The sequence below is a fragment of the Dermacentor andersoni genome, chromosome 11 (genome assembly GCF_023375885.2).
Source record: "Dermacentor andersoni chromosome 11, qqDerAnde1_hic_scaffold, whole genome shotgun sequence".
NCBI lineage: Eukaryota > Metazoa > Arthropoda > Arachnida > Ixodida > Ixodidae > Dermacentor > Dermacentor andersoni.
In genome coordinates this window covers 11,500,947-11,521,692 of record NC_092824.1, presented here as the reverse complement: position 1 = coordinate 11,521,692, position 20,746 = coordinate 11,500,947, and the positions used below count along the sequence as shown (strand labels likewise).

The window sequence follows — 20,746 nt, the reverse complement described above, 5'->3', positions numbered from 1 at the left end:
AATCTGGCGGGTTGCACTCTAAAAGAAATAATAAATCGTCAATGAATCGAAACCCTTTAACCACCTTCGTGGATCGAAGATCAGTGTCTAGCGACTTGTCAATCTGTGATAACAAATAAATTGCTCAGGAGGGGTGCTATGCAAGAACCTATGCAGATGCCTTTTTTTTTGTAGGAAGTATCTGTCCTCCTGTTTGATGAAGGTGGATTTTACATCGAACTAGAGTAGCTCCAGAAACTGCCCATTTGAAACACTGGACTCAGTTTGAAAAGCTACACGACAAATACGTCAATAGCATGTTTCACACAGCTTAACAAACCATTATGTGGTAAACTGTAGTATGCGTCAGAAATATCAAATGTTTTCCACTGGGTGTGAGTTATTGAAGCGTAGCACCTCGTTAGAATTCTTAATGAGCAACGTGTTGTCAACTGGTAAAAATTTCATTTTTTCTGCAAGAACAGAGGCATTGCCTTCTACCACAGGAAGAATCCCACTGCAGTTTTGTCTACGTCCTGTGCCATGGAGGCCAGCCCAGGCTTAACCACGTCACCACTCCCGAGCTGCTTCCTGTGCCACGGAGGCCAGCCCAGGTTTAACCATGTTGCCACTCATGAGCCCCGCCATGTGCTATGGCAGTTACCTATTTGTCAGGCCCCATCCTGGGCCACGGGGGCCAGCCCAGGCTTCACCACATTGCCACTCATAAGCCCCATCCTGTGCAACGGCTGTTACCCTTTTGTCAAGCCCCATGCTATGCAATGGCAGCCACGTGACCACAAGTGAGCTGCGACGTAAACAGTCCGCTTTGAGTGTTCGAACACATGCGCATTGTTTGTTTAGAGTTGTTTTGTTTGATATATATTTTTAAATTATAAATGTTCATCTTACTCATGTGACTCGCCACCGTATGCTTCCAGTTTGCTGGAATTTGTGACACTAACAATATGGCCTCTATTCATCCGTCCCAACCTAGCATTAAGAGGGTCTTACCAGAGCAGCAGGAGCATGTGATGATGGAAACATCATGCCATCAGCAGGGGGACTTTTACTGTCGCCATCTGAAGATCTTGAATCAGCCTGCAACTTCCTCCGTGATGGTAGGCGTCGCTTGGCCTTCACTTTTGCTCGGCTCTGCAATGAAACAATGAGTTTGTGTTGATCAAGTCCTGAGCTCTATAAATATGCCTGCCGTGCAACATCCATGGTCCATAATTATAACCAACAAGACTTTTGGTGTTTTGCACAATGGTAGTAACTATAAACTCATAACAACAAGCCCAGTTCTAATTGAAAATTGTGCATACAGTAGTTGGGTTGGAAAAGTGCCTATCCCTTGGATAGTTTATTGTGGACAGACAGAGATATTAAGATTTTGGCAGACATTTGTGGAGACACGGGTGGAGCTCTAAGGTATCAGCTCAGTTGAAACAAATCAGGCTTCAGGGTGTTTAACGATACCTTTGGTCATGCAGTCACAACACAGAAAGGTGAAACACTGAGGGTTAACAATCCATATATAGGAGTCAATTACAAAGTGAACCACAGTCGAACCAGACTATGCTGAAACCGTTTACATGGAATTATCCCCTATATCGAACAATTTCTAACGCCATAAATTTGCAATGAGAATATACAGCAAGAAATATGGTTCCACCGCACATGAATAGCAGTCACTACTAATATTATTGAATTTCAAACAGTGCGAAACTGTCCCAGAAGTTAACCTTCCTGCATGGCAGCCAAGTGAGCTGTCACCACTCCCTCGGGAAAGGTGGCTTAGCCCGGCTGGATGTGTGCAGCTCCACTAGAGTATAACTAGCTGGTACCAGCTCTACCACGCAATCACGCTGTGGGCGGGCACTCCCACCGCAAAAATAATCCTGGCCTGACTTGCAATGCTCGCTCACATAGCCAGTCAGAATTTCTCATCGTTGTAGCTTCCTATCCTGCATGTTTCAGGCTTGTCGAGATACGTGCCATCGTTTCATTGTGCTGTTTTCTCACGTGTTGCCTTAGTTCTTGCGTGATGGCTAGTGCAAAGCTGTGGAATCTGCTGTTCACCGTGAAGGTGGAAATTATCAAGTTCTGTGAGGATGGAAATAAAATATGACGTTGCCACAGCATCTGAGGTGACATTAATAAGGAAACAATCCAAAACTGCTTCCGTCACGCTGGTTTTCGTGGTCCCAGTGACGACTGTGAAAAGTGCTCTAACGAGTGCAATGAAGCTGTCGCTGGTTTCCGTGAAGTTTGGGAGCAATTTGACGCATTTCCAGAAGGCGTCGATGGGTCAACAGTCAACAAGTTCATGTCTGTGGAGGACGAAGGTGCTGCGATCACTGGAGTGCTTGAGAATGAGGACTTCATCGCCGATGTCGTGAATAAGGACACAGTGAAGGCAACTCGAATCCTGCACCCACCTCCTCCGACAGGATGTCTACACTCGCCCAGTACCGGTGCTTCAGCGTAAAGATGGAAGACTGTGGTCTCAACTACTCCAGCTTGTAGTCTTGTGCAAATATTTGATTGAATATTATGCTAGTTGATATTTGCTTCAAATTTCAATCAAAGTTAAATAATTTTTTTCTAAGTCAAACCTCGATATAATGAACCTCAATTTAATGAAATTTGGGACATAAACTGTTTTCATTTCTTCATCTAAGTTTCATTGAAAACCATGTATTTTCTTCCTCTCAACGAAGTAATTTCGTGACATGGTTTGGATTTAACAATATTTTCTGCTATTTCAAGCATGTACTTGGAGCCTGTATAGCTAAATCCAGCAGAATACTATAAAAATGTTGGCCGAGGCAAAAGTTATTTCAAGCGTCCTTCTGCGTGAAAAGCTTTAGTGGCAAAAATGCAGTCAAAGCACGCATGCCAGGACTCGGTAGGCAGAAAACAATGCTGAGCCATTTGTTCCATTGGCAAACAATTTGTGGAGGCTGCAGGCCGCGCTGCAGCTCGCTGCACTCAGAGAAACACGAAAGCTGATGATTCCTTCTGCGAAAGGGGAATCGGGATGGAATAGCAATGTGATCAAACCCGCACTAGAAGGGGGGGGGGGGGGGAGCAGGGCCTGTATGCCCTCTCCTTCTAGCGCACGTCCATACGCAGGCCATGCGGTGCCTTTGGAGGTAATCTCTCAATTTTGGAGGTAATCTCTGAACAACATGGGCAAAGGCCGAGCTGAGCCGTTTGGTACCTTCGCAGGCACTGGGTTTCCGCATGTCTAGTGTTGGTGGTTGTGTAATCTCAAGTTTCTGAAAGATGGTGCGAAGCGTTCGCTCGCGTTATGACAGCAAGTTTGTGGTCATTGAGTGAGATCTGTCAATGGTTGCCTGAGCAGCATGTGACACCAATAAAACTCAATAATGCTATCAACCTTACTTCATGTAGCTGTCTCCTTACTATCTCCATCAATGTTCAGCTTTTCTGGTGAAACTGAATTTCAGTTTTTATTGCTGCTCAGGATGAATATTCATATCTTTTTACATTTTTTTTTAAATTCTGGGCACTGGCTGAGGGCACTGAGCACGGTGAGCCATTATGTCCAAGACTTATGGCACCACGCAACACATCTTGGATGCCAGGAGGCACGTTGATGCATTGATCTGCACCACACATGCTGGTGCTAATAATCGTGCTGTTATGTCTCAATCTTCTTGTGATTCGTTTATAAACACTAACTAACAAGATACTGTCATGTGGTTGTGACGATGAAGACAGCAGCAAAACTGCCAGTGATGACACTAGCGTTGTATTGGGTGAACTCGTGCCCTCAAAAACAGGCTGTACTCAGAGAAAAATGATAGCGGCGAACACGGTTGGCGAAATCTGATCTGCCGGTGAAGCACGTCAGCTTTTATACACGAGCTACTGAAGGTTCCAGAGTAATCGTTCGTGGTGCCCGTGTGCCTTCCAGAAAGTTCTACACCATTCGCATCGCGCATACATGCAATCAGATTACACAAGGTTCAATGATACCAGACAGTGGATAGAACCATCGATAACTTCCGAGAAACTTCTGATACTTGCAGGCGTGTCCTGCACGGTGCAATAACATTTTTTAGGTGGTGAAACGTGGTCACCCAATAAAGATAAACAAGTACAAATGTCAATATTCCCCTCTTACAAAACATTGTCCTGATGCTACAACCATAACAGCGAAACACAAAAGGAGACTTATTAAACAGTAACAAAACAACAAAGAAACAAAGTCCAAAGTAATACAATAAAAAAAAAAGAAGGAAGTCCAAAGTTCAGCTATGCAAAGTCTCAAAGTTCGTTAGCGTTGGTGGAACGACTTAAGTCGCACAACATGGCCTATTTCAGGCTGCGAGCGCCGCCGCTGTAATAGCGAAATGCCATCTGGCGTGACCTCATAGTCGAGTGCGCCAATGCGTCGGATAATCTTGTAGGGTATGAAATAGCGGTGTAAAAGCTTCTCGCTAAGTCCTAGTCGGCGTATTGGGGTCCAAACCCCTACATGGTTGCCGGGCTGGTACTCGTCGTAGCAGAACTGATAGTTGGGCGAGTTGATACGAATCCATAGTAAAATATTTAGCGCGCACAATTGACAAGGACACAGTGAAGAGAGACACACGAGCGCTTACTCACGTATACGTACCCCAGCTATCAGCGCTGAGCATGTGCAACAAGAGTGGTCAGTAAAGCAGAAAGATTAAAAACAGATTAAGAAGTTTCAACCAGTATTTAAAAAAGCAAATTCATTTTCAGTGATTGCAACCGATGGTTGGCTTATGCATCTTTCAGCATGCTTTTTGATATGAAATGCTTCTGTGATTTCACGTGTTAGTTTGTTTTTATCTGAAAACAAAATGTCAGTGTTAAAAAATACCGTATCACAATGACATAGATTACAGTGGTTCAACAAGTGCGAATGGTTTTCTTTACCGAGAGAATGTTCATGTTCTTTTAGACGGGTGTTTATGCACCGACCGGTTTGTCCTATGTACATGTTGCCACAGGTCAGTGGAAGCCCGTACACAACACCTATCCTGCATTTTGTGAATTTTTGATCGTCATTTAGGCCGCAGCTGCATTTTTTACCCTATTGTCTAACTTAGTGGAAATAGCTTGGTACAGTTTTTGCACCTTGTTAGGAGCACTGAAAACCACTTCAACGCCATACCGGCTGGCAACATTCTTTAGCCCATGGAAAAAATAATGGACGTAAGGTACAACTGCAAGACGCTTTTTGTTCGTGCTAAGCCTGTTCCTTGAATCTGTGGGTTGTACACCCTTTGCTATTTTTATTACCTTTTCGGCCGCTCTGACTATAATGTGTTTCGGCAATCCCACCGAAGCTAGTCTTGTTACCTGATTGGCAAAGCTTTCTTTTATTCGGTGGCAACAAGATTTTACTAAAGCAGCCTGAAGGCAAGACACCGCAATTCCGCTTTTTACAATCTTCGATTGTCCTGATTTGTACTGTAATATGGGCTTTTTTTTTCTAGGGCTGTACATCCAGCATGTGTGATCGGGTAGCAATCGCAGAGAAAGATCTAGAAACTGCAGTTCGTTTTCTTTAGCAATCTCATGGGTAAACTTAAGGCCTAGGCCACATTCACAGAACACTTTCAGCACATTAACCAGATTACAGCCATGTTCATTCCCATCAAAAATCAAAAAATCATCAACAAATCGGAAAGTTTTTGCCAAGCTTCCTAAAGCACTGTGAATACTTTTGTCTACACGAGCTAGAAAAATGTCGCTTAGCATTGGTGCTACCTTGGAACCTATACATATACCCGATTCTTGCACATACATTGCTTCATTCCAACTGACAAAAGTAGAACTAAGATAAAAGAATAGTATTTTTATAAAGCTTTCCACGGGTGCTCCGCTGTCATTTCTAAATTTTACTTCATCATTATCATCGCAAATACAAATTTAAAAATTTTTAACAGCTCTGTGTGCGGAATCGAGTAAAATAGAGTCGTAGCGTTGTTGAAGGTTTTAGTGTTGGCTGTCGGTCCTCTGCTGGTTCTTGATCCGCAAGTGGGTGAACTGTTGGGCTTCTTCGGCGCGCTGGAGATAGGTAGCGACCTCAAGATTCTCCTCGTCAGTGACGTGCTGCAGCACGGCGTCGAGCGTCGTCGTCGGGTTCCTGCCTTAAACCAGCTTGAACGGCGGGATCCGAGTTGTTTCTTGCACTGCCATGTTGTAAGCAAAAGTTACGTACGGCAGGACGGCATCCCACTTCTTGTGTTCGACGTACATCGCTAGCATGTCGGCGAGGGTTTTATTCAGGTGTTCCGTAAGACCATTCATCTGTGGGTGGTAAGCAGTTGTCCTCCTGTGGCTTGTCTGGCTGTATTGCAAAATTGCATGGATGAGCTTCGCTGTAAAGGCCGTTCCTTTGTCGGTGATGAGGACTTCTGAGGCACCATGTCGCAGCAGGATGTTTTCGACGAAAAATTTCGCCACTTCGGCTGTGCTGCCTTTCGGTAGAGCTTTAGTTTCAGCGAAGCAGGTGAAGTAGTCCGTCGCCACGACGACCCACTTATTTCCGGATGTTGACATTTGAAAGGGTCCCAACAAGTCCATCCCGATCTACTGAAATGGTCAGCAAGGAGGCTCGATCGGCTATAGTAATCCCGCTGGCCTTGTCGGTGGTGTCTTGTATAACCGACAGTCTTGGTATGTCTTGAGGCAACGGGCGACGTCGGCGGTCAGGCGCGGCCAGTAATACCTTTCCTGTATCCTCGATAGTTTCCGTGAGAATCCGAGGTGCTCAGCGGTCGGATTGTCATGTAGGGCGTGCAGTACTTCTGGACGCAGCGCTGAGGGAGCAACAAGAAGGCAGTTGGCATGCACTGGTGAGAAGTTCTTCTTTACGAGTAGGTTATTTTGAAGCAAGAACGAAGACAATACTTGCTTAAATGCCCTAGGGACAACGTCGCTGTTCCCTTCCAAATACACGATGAGGCTTTTAATTAAAAATCTGTGGTGTTTAACGTGCCAAAACCACTTTCTGATTATGAGGCACACCGCAGTGGAGGACTCTAGAAATTTCGACCACCTGGGGTTTTTTATTGTGCACCTAAATCTAAGTATACGGGTGTTTTCGCATCTCATTTCCATCGAAATGCGGCCGCCGTGGCCGGAATTCGATCCCACGACCTTCGATGAGGCTTTTTAGCTCCAGGTCTGCTCGTTGCTGTTCAGCGAAGCCTTCCACATTTATTATTCCAAGGAAGGCGTCATCATCCTCATCTTGCAGCGGCGGGTCAATGGGGGCGCGTGATAGGCAGTCGTCATCAGAGTGTTTTTGTCCGGACTTATAGAATACAGTGATGTCATACTCTCGGAGTCTCCACCGCGCCAGTCGTCCTGAAGGGTCCTTTAAGTCTGCTAGCCAACACAATGTGTAATGGTCGCTGATGACTTAGCCATAGAGGTAAGGCTGGAATTTTGCTGTAGCCCAAATGATGGCGAGGCATTCTTTTTCGGTTGTAGAATAATTGATTTCTGCTTTTGACAGCGACTGGCTAGCGTAAGCTATCACCCATTCAAGACCGTCTTTCCTTTGGACTAGGGCGGCTCCGGCGCCTAGGCTAATCTTGAGAGCGCATGTGCGACCTCAGAAAAACCAGTTTTTCTGAGGTTGCACATGCTCTCGTTCATCTTAGGCGGCAGTCATGGTTCCTTTGAATTTTGAATGCATACTCATGTCAGTTTGATGCTCTGTGGGGGGGGGTGAGTGCGCTTTTGTCTTTGTTTCTCAGTATATATGCGTGTTAGTCAAAATAAGAATCAGTTGGAAGTCAGCGCTTGTCTTCGTCATTCTTTTGGTCCCTTGTCTATGTATGCACTCTAAGTAAAGTTTAATGAAAGAGTTGGATTTGTTGAAGGACGAAGCCTTGAATTTTATTTAGAAACAGAGAGAGATCCTCCAAAAAGAATGCAAGGCTGAACGTGCGGAAGCACGCAAGTGCATGGTAGGGAGAAGGAAATTTTAGAACTCAGTGAGCATAGCTATAGGGGCTTGTTTGTAGGGTATATCTTATTTTGTTGTAGTACAAGCTGAACAAGGACAACAGAAAGGCACATCTTACACACAGAGCGCTAACTTTCAACAACAGATTTATTTCCCGTTCTCGTTGCTATATATATACACCCTCGAAACGCCATACAGCACATGTAAAATTTCGGTTAAAATGAACAAGAAAATAAACTGGGAACCACGCGTAAGCAGTTTTTTGGCTCACATATTCAGACATGTACACTTTCAGCGCGAACAAAGATAATTGAGCTCTTTTGAGGATAATGACATGGAAGGTTCACTGATGCATACATCGCCAAATGTTGATATGTGTCTAGCTTCTATTATCAAGCGTGTCATCTCACACCTGCTTCTACTCACGATGACTGTTTCTTTAAATCTAGGTTTGCATTTGCATCTATGGCAACGGATGGCAAGCACCGGATGGAGCCGTCAGCAGCCAATAAGTTAGAACTCAAACTGAGATTGGCACAAGCAACAGAGGGTCACCGTGATGATGAGAGTTTGGCGTCAGTGTCCTCCAGCTTGCAGTCTCCAAAGGCCAACAAAATCTGTTTGCGTAAGCTAATGGCACCATTCAATGAAAAGCGTGACGACTTGTATGCATACTTGCACCGGTTCAAAAGGATAGCCCTCGGACAAGGCTGGGACCAGAGCGAATGGGCCACAGCCCTAAGTCTTTGCCTGGTAGGCAAGGCACTGAGTGTCTCTGGTGGTATGACCGCCTCCGACCCCCTAGACTATGACAAGGTTAAGGAGGCACTACTACAAAGATTCCGACTTACAGCGGAAGGTTTGCACGAGCAATTCCGAAACTGCAAGCCGGAAGATGCAGAAACGAGAAAGCGATATGCGTGCCGCCTGTCAAATTATTTTGACTGGTGGGTGGAAATGGCCAATGTTGTGAAGACTTATGAGGGGGTTTGTGATTGCATGGTCAGTGAGCAATTCTTAGCTTGCTGTAGCCATAATCTGGGTGTCTTCATAAAAGAGAGAAAGTTGGATTCACTCAACGATCTAGCCGAACATGGCGATAAATTTTTGGAGGCACAGGGGCTGAGAAACCTAGAAAGAGTGAAAGAGGACCTAGCCAGAAAGAAAGTAGACGAGGCAAAATATGAGCCTCAGGAAACCGTGCGCCTTGCCGAGTTAGGGTATTTCCTCTGTAATCGTACCGGGCACCACGCCGTTAACTGTCACATAGAGAACAGCCACTCCCACCAACAAATAGTGTGTCAATTATGCAATAGAAAAGGACGCCATGAGAATTAGTGGAGGTCTGGCACATCACAAAAAACAGCGTTCATAATAAGCAAGTGCAGAAAAACTGACTCGCAACCGAACTGTGCACAGATGAACCAGGCTCAAGAGAGCCAACAGGTACTGAGGGAAAAGCGGAAAGAAGTAGACCCAAAGGAACAAGCTCTACCTGTCGTAGAAGGAGAGGTTCATGGACAACGGGTAACGGTGCTAAGAGATAGCAGCACAAATACAGTTTTAGTAAAGAGGAGCCTGCTACATGATGTAGATCTGACAGGAGCGTTAACACAAGTTACCTTGGCGGACAGCACACTGAAGTACCTGATGAAGAAATTGCGGTCACTGACCAAGTCAAGGATTTCTTCATCATCGTGTTACCTGACCAGACGAATTTTTGTCGAACTCTTGACTACTGAAGTACCTAACTGAAGCCTGTATCCAAGTCTCCACACCGTATTATACCGGGTGGCTTAAGGCTAAATGCCTTGAAGAGCCATTATACGATCTAATTCTAGGAAATGTATCTGGAGTACGGAAAGTGGGTGATCCAGATTGGAGCTGCAAGAGAAGTACAGCTATAGCAGTAAGAGAGATGAATGACTGTGGTGAACGACCACATCAAGAAGTGACCAAGCAACAGCTGTACACCAATAATTCACGAGAAGCGGCAACTGGGGTATGCCGTCCAGCTTTATCGTTGGCTGTATGGACCAGAGCCCATACCCATGGCACCCATGGCAACCCTGAAGGTACCTGCAATTCAGTGGTTAAGCATCACACCCACTGATTTCATGGAGGAGCAAGACAAGGACGAGTCGGTCAGATCATACCACAAGAAGATAGAAGAATTAGTGCAAAGGAAAAGAAGCCGCACTACATTTGAGTTTGTTATGCATAATGGTCTTTTATATAGAAGATGCGTATTCAGCTCGGGCAGAGATGCTCAGCAGCTCATTGTGCCTAAGGCCTTTAGGGAGACAGTGATGGGATCAGGACATGATAGTGTCATGGCTGGTCACCAGGGCGTAAAAAACACGCTAGCAAGGATTACAGAAGAGTTCTTTTGGCCCAGAATCCAGGGTGACGTGAAGAGATACGTGAGGTCCTGTGATATGTGCCAAAGAACAGTACCAAAATGGCGAGTGGGGACATAATTCTTGAGTAAAACTAATTTAACAAACAGAAGAGTAATGAGGTGGAGCCTCACTTTGCAAGAGTACTGTTTTCATGTCGAATGTATTGTTACGGAAGGATGAGAAAAGAGAGAGGAAGAAGAAGATCGGAGACGTTGGCTGATGCGTGTTGTTGGTGGTCAGCCATCTTAACTATTCTGACTCATCCTGTATATATATTGTAAATATAGTTTTTATATACTCGCAACATCCCCGTAACACATTGGTGGAGGTGCTGGGTACCACAGCTGGAAACGGAGCTCCGCAGTGGACGTCGCATCAGCGTCCGCACCATGAATGACGGTGAGCATGCGGGATCAATGTCGTTGCCGCCTCCAATGTCACCGTCGCCAGCTACGTCGCTGTCACCTTCGGTTGTCATCGTGTAACCCAAGGATCCTGGGACTTTCTGCGGGACCGATGGCACTGACGTTGAAGAGTGGGTGGCCATGTACGAACGCGTGAGTGGAATCAACAGATGGGACCTTACGCTTATGCTAGCTAACCTGTTGTTCTACCTAAAAGGCACGGCAAAGGTGTGGTACGAGAACCACGAAGAGGAGCTAACCAGCTGGTACGAATGCAAAGAGAAATTGAGAGAATTGTTTGGCAAACCAGCCGTCAGCACCGTCATGCCGAGTGAGCTGAACTAACTCGATTTGAATTGTTGGACTGTGTAGCAGTGACCATGCTTGATCGAAATTGAGAAATTTGATCCAGTCAGGTGCGATCTTGATTGAAAGTGACTGTGTGACACCGCGGTGCTCTAACGTTCTGTGTGCTTCATCATTGTCTGGCACAGTGCCGAACAAAAGCTTTTGCAGGTTTGAAGCAGTTGTAAGTGGTCTGTCATGGCTCACTACTGATCACACAGAACCGGGGCCTACTTGCCGATGTGATCAGCGCAACTATGAGTCGCTTCAAGCGGCAAGTGAGACAAAGGATCCCTTATTTATCAGGTCTTTTTATTCGTCAGATTATTCTCGTCAGCTTGACGCACCTTGAGGTTGACACACTTTAATGTGAGGTTGTTATCAGGATGACTCGCGATTATGCTTTTTCTCCACTGATGAAATGCTTAGAACATATCCCGATTAATTCATTTGGAACCCTTTTGGAGCCATCTGCAGCTGAAATAAGATTTATTATAATCATGCGGTCTGAATTTAAAAGACATGAATGTTCTTTTTCATCATGTACAATGACTGAGGTCCATTATGCCCTTTCACAAAGTCTGATTTCGCTTGCAAATTTCTTTGCTTGCATATGTGTTTTGCTTTTGCAATGCGATTTCGTAAATGTAAATTTGCAAGAAAATTCGCACCGTGTGAAACGGCACCTCTGACATGAGTGGCTGAAACGAATATCGGTTATGAATTAGCGCTCGCCAGCATAAAATAAGCTTCCTCGGCATAAAATATTGTTCACTGCACATGCCAGTGTAATGATGATCATACAAAATGCTAAGGCTACAGTAAGCAGTTATCAAATCAGCACAGTCATGACAAATCTTTCTTAAACGTTGAGTAGCTGACCCAGCCATGATCACTGGCATCATGCAACAAGCTGCGAAATGCACACGTGTTGCACGATTTGCAAAACAAACCCTTCTCACAAATATGACAGAAGCTGACTATTACTTTACTCTAATCACAGCCGCAATCCACTTCTTTTGCCGTTCTAGTTCATAAGGCCTGCCAGGAAACCTGTACAAATTTATCCCAGGCCGGCCTTTGTGGCTGCGAGTCTCTTACGGAGCAGTATCATTGGTTTCACTTCTTTTTCACACCTCCGTAATTTCAACACTTGCCCATGAAGCGCATGCCATTGCACTGTCGCAAGGCGTATCCGAAAAAAAAACAAAAACAAAGGGGGGGACTAATGAACAAAGCAAAACGGCACCAACCATGGCCGACACGAAGTGCAGTGCGTGAAGGAATTTGCGTCGAGCTGGCAGAGCCGCAGAGCTACCCTCCCAGTGCTGTCACTTTGCTGCGGCAGATGGCACCAGAGTAGCCGCAAACTCGATTGTTTGGAGCCTATACGCCAAGAGCCCAAAAACAGGCTATGTCCAAAAGAAACGATCGCCAAACGGGTGAACTTCACAAGTGCAGCTGCCCTCGCTCACTTCGGTGGTGTGTCTGGCCCATGACGCATGCACATGGTGTGCCGGGCGTGCCACTATCTTGTTGCTAGGTAAAACAACAGAAATAAGTCGCAAAGTATAAGGTAATTTATACGCAAAACTTTTTAGCTTTAGCGGGAAAGAATAATAACAAAATAAAACGTTGTACAAGTTCCTTTCACACTTTTTTTTTTTTCCGATGCTTGCGTCAGCTAACAGATGAGATTAACACTAGACATGATGTGTTTGCTGTTGCCAATTTTCGGCAAGTGTCCCCCTCTTGTCGAATTTCTTTCCCTATACCCTCACTATGAATTGTGGGGATGCGCGACTCTCACCCGTCCCCTGATATCTTGTTTTTCCGCATAGCTCCTGCAGTGTGGCTTCGCCGTGTGGCCTGGCGCCCGCGGCGGTCGGAGTGGTACAGGCGCAGTACGAGAGAAGGCGCGAGTGTTGTGCTGCTAACGCCGCTGACAGACGGGGTTACTGGGGCGCCGAAAGACAAGGCGCTCCCTCTTTGGTTCGGGCGAGCAAGCAGTGCGGACGTGCCGTGCCGCGCGTGTGCCGATCCATGCTTCTGCGAGACCGTCTCGCATGGCCGCCTTCGAACGCGCCACCGTTAGCGTGACCGTACACGCGAACGACCAGGCGTTGGGATCCAGCATGGGGCGAACATATTCGCTCGCTATCCGGTCGCGGTGAGTCGAACTTCCTCGATTTGTCGCGCGCCCATCGGTATGTTTTGGGGATAGTAACTCGGCTAGCAGGCATTGATCTATGAAAGGTGCAATAAATGCCCTTGTGATTGTTTGCACTACTGTGTTGTCGTTCCTTTGTCCCAAGAGCATGGGTGTGAGAACCCCACAGAATAAACAAAAGAAGAAGGGAAACCGAGGGGCTCAATTTTGTTGATCATGACCGCATAAAGCACACAGAAAATGAAGCCAAGGAAAGCATTGGGGAAATTAGCTGTGTCATCTGAACGTCTGACCAGTGGCACCCACAGTGGTTGCCATTTATTGCCTCGGCCTTCATTCACAGGAACAGTGAACTTTTGTTATATTAAATTTCAGATAGACAAGTTCGTATTATTGAGGCTAAAGATATGTGGTGTATGGTCATGGGGTTATGAAAACGTAAAAATACCTTATTACACTGAAGATTCTGTCATAATGAAGTTGCTTATATAGAGGTTTAACAGTACATCTTGCCATCCATATGACATAAACTACACAGCAATATCACTTGATGATGCATGCACATCAAAGGCGGATGCTCAAAAATTCATATTCTGAGGTGTGCCATGCCACTGATGCGTCACTTATGCAACAGTCACAGTACTATTTTGATAAAAATAGGCTTCTGGTGCAAGCCTTGCAGAGGCGTTACTGCTCCTGCCCAGAATGGTTGTCTTCGAGCAAGCAAGCTTCGCAACCGAAAGCAGTAACATGGGCTACTATATGTGCATCCTTGTCCTTTTTCTTGCCGACTTTTTTGAGCATGTTACCATAAGCTGTCATTTAGGCAACATTTGGCTTGGCCTATATAGTACATTTCAGTGCCAGGCATGGATAAGCCACTCCTCCAGAACAAAGAGCTTCTTGTGCTTTGTGCGACATCCTCATCTACAGTCACAGAAAATGTGCAGGCACAGCTTCGAAAGCTTAGTTGGAGGCATAAAAAAAACAAGAGAAAGGTTACCATGTTTGCACCAGGTGGCACTATATCTGATCACAACTTTGGACATTCATATTCCACGCTTCACTTTTTGCAGAAGTGTCTGTGCCACAGCATTCATGACCAGACAAAGGGAAGCCCAGCGAAGACCTCAAAAATAATAAGTTCAACCTGTGTTGGTCGACCTCTCAGCCTTTCTGCCAATAAAATTATCTTCTCTCTCATGCACTGTTAGTGCATGACACTAACGTGGCCGACCACAGCAGCAAGCAAATACCACGGCACGCAACACCTTGTCATCAGCTACGGAAAACTGCAAAATTGTAGGACAATCACTGTGTTGCGGCAGAGTGCCAGGGAGTACTTAAAGATGCACAAATAGTATAGTGGATTGCCAGAATATGGAGACGAAGCCAGTTATGAAACTATATCAAAGAACAACAAACAAAATCATGAGTAAAAAATAATTTGACAATTTAAAATGCAGTACACCCGATTCTATAATAATAATAATAAAAAGAAAACAATGTAGCATTCCTCCAATTTCGGCAACCAGACAAAGACGAAGCCTGCTAAGTTTGCCTTGTCAAAATGGAAATCTAAGTACACATAATGTGCATCATCGTCACTCTCTGGTGGGTCTATGAGCCACACATGTCCTGCTCCATGTGGTCTACTTGTGCCATATTCTGAATTTCTCGAACGACTCCACAACCATCACGAAAGGAGTGGCAGCCTACACCTAGGCTAATCACTTACCAGTACTTTGTTTGACGCAAGACACCACCATATCAAAGATATGTGACTTGGCTCGGTTGTAGCTTAGCACGTCAAATAACCTTTTTCCACAAGCTTTTGTAATTAAACAGTGCAACATTGTTGCCAACATATGCGAAAACTTCTGACACCACCTCGTGATGACAACAGCGTTGACGTTGACAAGAAGGGCTATTGCTGATGTTGCAGACACAATTTTAGTTTAAAATGTAATTGTAATATGTCGGCAATTATTTTCAGACCCATTTTCTCTGAAAAAAAATAAAAATAAAGGATGCGTTAGAAAAGGGTAAACACGGTCAATCATTCATTGTGAGCTGCGATTTTCACCTGCAACCAAGGGCAAGCTGAAAATTGGCATTTTACGCGAGAGATGTGTATCCACTGCAACTGCCACCAAGGCAGAACCTGCAGCACTTGTGCTCACAACTGGCGTCACTCATGGCGGAAAACACATATGCACTCACTAGTCAAGCTTGAATCACTGCAATGATAAGAGCCAATTTTACATTGAAATAATTAAAGTCTTGGCCCATCAAAATGTATGGGCATTAGCTGGAACATTCAGTGTGGATCAAACTAATTAAAAAAATCAAATTAACCGGACTCGAAGTAAAGGAAGTTTACTGCAATCCAAGTGAATCCTCACACTGAGGCTCACGAAACAAACAGTGGCCTCTCACCTTGGTTGCACTTATGAGAGTCTTGTTCTGGTCAGCAGGTTCATCAAAGCTTGCTGATATCACCTTTGTATCCCGAAGTGGAGGACGGCATTGTGGCTGTTCGTGGGAGTAAGGAAAACCAAAATGTTAGTAAGTTAATTTGAGTTACTGATGCAAAAGTGACTAAGGCTATGGTGCGCCAGACAGAGGACAGTACAAAATCAAATTTTAAGGCAGCAAAAGCTGCGTTACTTTAAAGTCGATGTAAATAACCAGTTTCATCTCAAAACTCGAACAAGTCAGTAAATGGCACTAACGGCTCAGATCCCAATATTAAGGCAGGGTGTAAAGTTATATGCAACTACAAATTAATAAATTAAAAGTAATACAAATTCTTTAAATGTGTCTGCCTTTGTGTTTCAGTATGTGGACATGACATAATAATGTGATTTACTGTAAGTGATTCATGGCATTTCTCGAAAGTTGGTGGGTTTCCTTTTCGCAGTAGAAAATTGTGTGTTAGATGTGTATGTACAATTCGAAGTCGACATAAGATCACCTACCCGATCACGCTGCCCGATTTCCACTTGCCAAGCAGGGGTTTCGTCGCATGTACCTTTATGTACCCATGTACCTTTATATATCGCATGTACCCCCTTAGGGCTTTATGAATCACTCGGCTACTATCTTTGTATGGAAATGTTATGTGAGTTATGCTTTTGTGTGCTGCCATCGATGTGCATCTATCCGCTGCTTCATTCCCTGCTATCCCGACTAAGCTTGGCACCCAGCAGAATCGTATGGTTCTTCCATATTTGTTATTATAATGACCATGCTTAAGATATCGCCAAGCTGAGTTTCACATGTAGAGTTTAGAGCTCTGAGTGCACTTAACGAGTCACTATAAATGATAGCATTCTTCTGCTTGTCGGTGATAACTTTTTTTACTGCCATCTATACTGCATAAACACCGGCGGCAAAGACTGAAGAAAAATTTATCCGAATGTTATTTTCCCAATTTTTCATTACGATTCTGACACCCACGTATTCTTGTGTTTTAGAGCTGTCAGTGTAAAATTCCGTGTAATTTTTATATTTTTCTTGAATAGTTCGAAACTCTAGTATTATGTGTTCTTGTTGAATGTCTTTTTTCTTTAGATGTGTTAGTGTCCAGTCACATAGCTGTGAAAAATTGTACCATGGCGGCAATCTTGGTGGCCTCTCAGCAACCTGCAGGACCTCATGAGGAATGTACTAAGTCTGACAGTATTCCCTGTGCCGTAAGTGGCCAAATCAAGTTAGGTTTATTTGGGTAGTGTACCTGTGATTTGCACTGTGTTACGACGTTGTAGCATACATGTTGTGGTGATGACCGAATTCTCAGTACATAGGAAAGCATATGTAATGCTATGTGGTGCTGTAAAGAAGGCTCATTGCAGTCAACATATAAACTTTAAGCAGGTGATGCACTGTAGGCACAGCTCACAAGTCGTAGGGCGAGATTATGAATCAGATTAAATCATTTAATGTAAGATTACCTACCTAGCTGCACTATAAACTATACTACCGTAGTCCAGAATGCTACGCACGAGGGACCGGTATATACGTGTAGTAGGCATGTTCGGTCAGATCCCCATGCTCGTGCAATGGTACTTTGAGAATATTTAATGCTTTATTTGCCTTGATTTTTGTTTTGTTATATTGAGCCAGGAAGTTCAGTTTTTGTCAGAAGTTACGCCTAAAAATTTATAATCTTCTTTGACCAGCAGCACTGTATCCTATTGACACGTGTACTTATATTTAACAGGCAACCACGTTTCGCCGCCTAACAAATGTTATCGCACAGCGCGGGACTCGTCTGCATGTATCCGAAGTTTCTGGAAAGTTATCGATGCTTCTATCCGCTGTCTGTTGTCACCGAACCTTGTGTTATCTGATTTCATCGCGTGACTCGAATGTTGTAGAACTTTGTGGAAGGCATGCGGGTCCCAACGATTAGTCTGGAACATTCGACGACTGTTGTATAAAAGCCGACGCGCTTGACCCGCTGATCAGATTTTCGACGATCGCCGAGCGTGTTCGCCGCTATCGTTGTGCTATAAGTGTAGCCTGTGTTGTGGGCACAGGTTCGCCCAATAAAAGTTTGTTTTGTCGTACACAGTATTGCTACTGTGTTATTCAACTATACTATACTCCCACGTGACACTATAATGTCAGAATTGGATCGCAGTGCAACCCTCACTTCTGGGAGAACAGAAGTGTGACAGTTTTGTGTGTTGAAAAACGGAAACCATTTTTGTCAGCACACTGTGTCAGATTATTTACCATTATTTGTAGTTGTCTTTCGCAGGTAGGTAGATTTGAGGCGCGGCAAGCCACTTGCAAATCGTCGACATATATTGAGTGCATAACAGAGGATGGGATGATTTTATTAATAGAGTTCATTTTAACTATGAAGAGTGTAGTGCTCAGAATGCAACATTGTGGAACACCATTTTTTGATGTAAATGTGTGTGAAAGTACTGTGCCGAGACATACTTGAAAAGTTCTATTTTACATAAAATCAGATAGACAGTTTAGCATTCTGCCACCAATTCTCAGGTCAGCCAGGTCTCTCAAAATTCCATATTGGCGAGTGGTACCATATGGCTTTTTAAGTCTAAGAAAGCCGCGAGACAGTGTTTGTGTAGAAACGCATCACATATTTCATGTTTTAGTCACACGAGATGGTCAGTGGTGGAGCAGCCCTTTTCGTATCCGCACTGGTGCATGTCTATTAGGCTTCTTGATTCAAGGATGAATGTAAGTCTTATGTTTATGATCCTCTCATAGTGTTTTGCTAGACAACTTGTCAGTGCAATAGGTCTGTAGCTGCTTGGGGATGTTGTGGGTTTACCAGATTTTAGAAAAGGCACTAGTACTGCATTTTCCCAATCTGTAGGCATTACTCCGGACTCCCATATCTTGTTAAAAAATTTAAGAGTGTAGATAGGTGCGCCAGCATTGTGTAGTGGACACGGTCAAGACCTGTTGCCATTTTTTTACTGGTAGAAAGAACTCCGTTCAATTCCTGTATTGAGAGGAGGCTATTATACAGTTCATTTGAAGCCCCAGTGGTGGGCAGTCTCTGTTTCTCCGCCAACTATTTATATTGTTACGGGGATGTTGGGAGTATAGACTGAATATATTTACAGTATATATATACAAGCAAAGTCAATGTGGTCAAGATGGCTGACCCGCAACAACACTCAGCAGCCAGCCTTTCGCAATCTTCTTCCTCTCTCTCTTCTGTCATCCTTCCGTAACAGGACCCCCGAGTGGTGAAGCGCTGTCTCGGCACTGTAGGCAAAGAACTGCGAGCGAAGTATGGCTTCAGCCACGAAATGTGCATGACGTCAACAGGCGGCGGACTTGAGGATGGATAAAACTGTAACGGCGCGATCTCGTAATTGACGTCGTTAACTTGACGTAGGACTTCATAAGGCCCTGTGTAGCAAGAGGGGAGCTTCTGGGAGAGGCCGACCCGACGACATGGTGACCAAAGCAGCACCCAAGCACCTGGGGCGAACTGAAAATCGCAATGGCACCGATCGTAACGCTCTTTTTGCAGATGCTGCGACACTAATAAGCGAGATCGGGCGACTTGATGCGCCATGTGAGTGGGATCGATGAGTTCACAGTGTACTCAGTGGCAACGCGGGGCACAGAAGGTAGGATGGTGTCAAAGGGCAAAGTGGGGTTGTGACCATACAAAAGATAAAAGGGTATATATTCTGCGGTGTCATGTCGGGACGAGTTATACGTGAATGTCACGTAGGCCAGGGTGGCGTCCCAGTTGCAGTGATTGTTGGAAACGTACATCGACAGCATCTCTGTGAGTGTTCAGTTGAGACATTCCGTAAGACGGTTCGTTTGTGGGTGGCAGGCGGTGGACAGCTTGTGCTCAGTAGCACAAGAGCAGAGGAGGTCGTCCACAACTCAAGACAAGAACGAGCGGCCGCGGTCTGTAAGTAACTGTTGAGGTGCACCGTGCTGGAGAATGAAGTCGTGAAGGAGAAAATCGGCGACGTCAGTTGCGCAACTAGTCGGCAACGCCTTTGTTATCGCGTAGCGTGTCGCGTAATCAGTAGCGACAGCGATCCACTTATTTCCTTTAGTCGTCATCAGAAAAGGGCCAAGCAGGTCAAGGCCTACGTGAAAGAATGGTTCAGAGGGAACTTCAATGGCATGGAGTCGGCCGACAGGTGGCAGGGGAGGTTTCTTCCAGTGCTGACACGATTCGCAAGTTGCGACATAACGACGCAAGGACCGGTAGAGACCCGGCCAGAACTGGCATCGTATGCGGTCGTATGTATGCAAAACTCCAAGGTGTCCCGCCGCCGGTGCATCGTGAAGTTGTTCGAGAACGACGGATCGTAGATGACGAGGAAGGACAAGGGGCAACTCAGGGACGTCAGGGTTGATATTGCGGTGGTAGAGGATGCAGTCATGCAGCACAAACATGCGGCATGTGCCATCGGTGCTGCCAGATTGCACTTCAACGATGATGGACTGTAAGGATGCATCTCATTGTTGTTCAGCGCGCATGTCGGTCAGGTTAGTCAAAGCCATCATGCAGGTCACCGGATCATGTGCAACAGGATTGGGAGAATCTACGGGGTGACGCAAGAGGCAGTCGGAGTCTTTGTGCAGATGTCCAGATTTATAGTTGACAACAAACAAAAATTCCTGGAGCTGCAAAGCCCAGCGACCAAGCCGTCCTGTGGGGTCATGGAGGGAAGACAGCCAGCAGAGGGCGTGGTGGTCTGTAACGACCAAAAACATGCGGCCATACAAATATGGCCGGAATTTGGTGACAACCCAAACTAAAGCCAAGTGCTCCCGCTCAGTGAAGGAGTAATTTCTCTCAGCAGGTGAAAGCAGGCGGCTGGCATAAGCTATCACGCACTCGGTACCATTTTGCTGTTGGGCAAGAACAGTGCCGATGCCGTGGCCGCTTGCGTCAGTGTGGACTTCAGTCGATGCAGATGGATCAAAG

The 20,746-nt window shown here is 45.2% G+C and overlaps 1 protein-coding gene across 1 annotated transcript in view; it reads right to left on the bottom strand.

The window, feature by feature from the left end:
• Positions 1-20,746, bottom strand: part of LOC126517670 (uncharacterized) — a 335,110-nt gene that overhangs the window by 36,635 nt on the left and 277,729 nt on the right. The window contains exons 23-24 of the mRNA XM_055064291.2: positions 15,730-15,825; positions 994-1,134 (exon numbers count right to left, since the gene is read on the bottom strand). Of these exons, the coding sequence (XP_054920266.2) occupies positions 994-1,134; positions 15,730-15,825 (237 nt within the window). The remainder of the gene's footprint in view (positions 1-993; positions 1,135-15,729; positions 15,826-20,746) is intronic.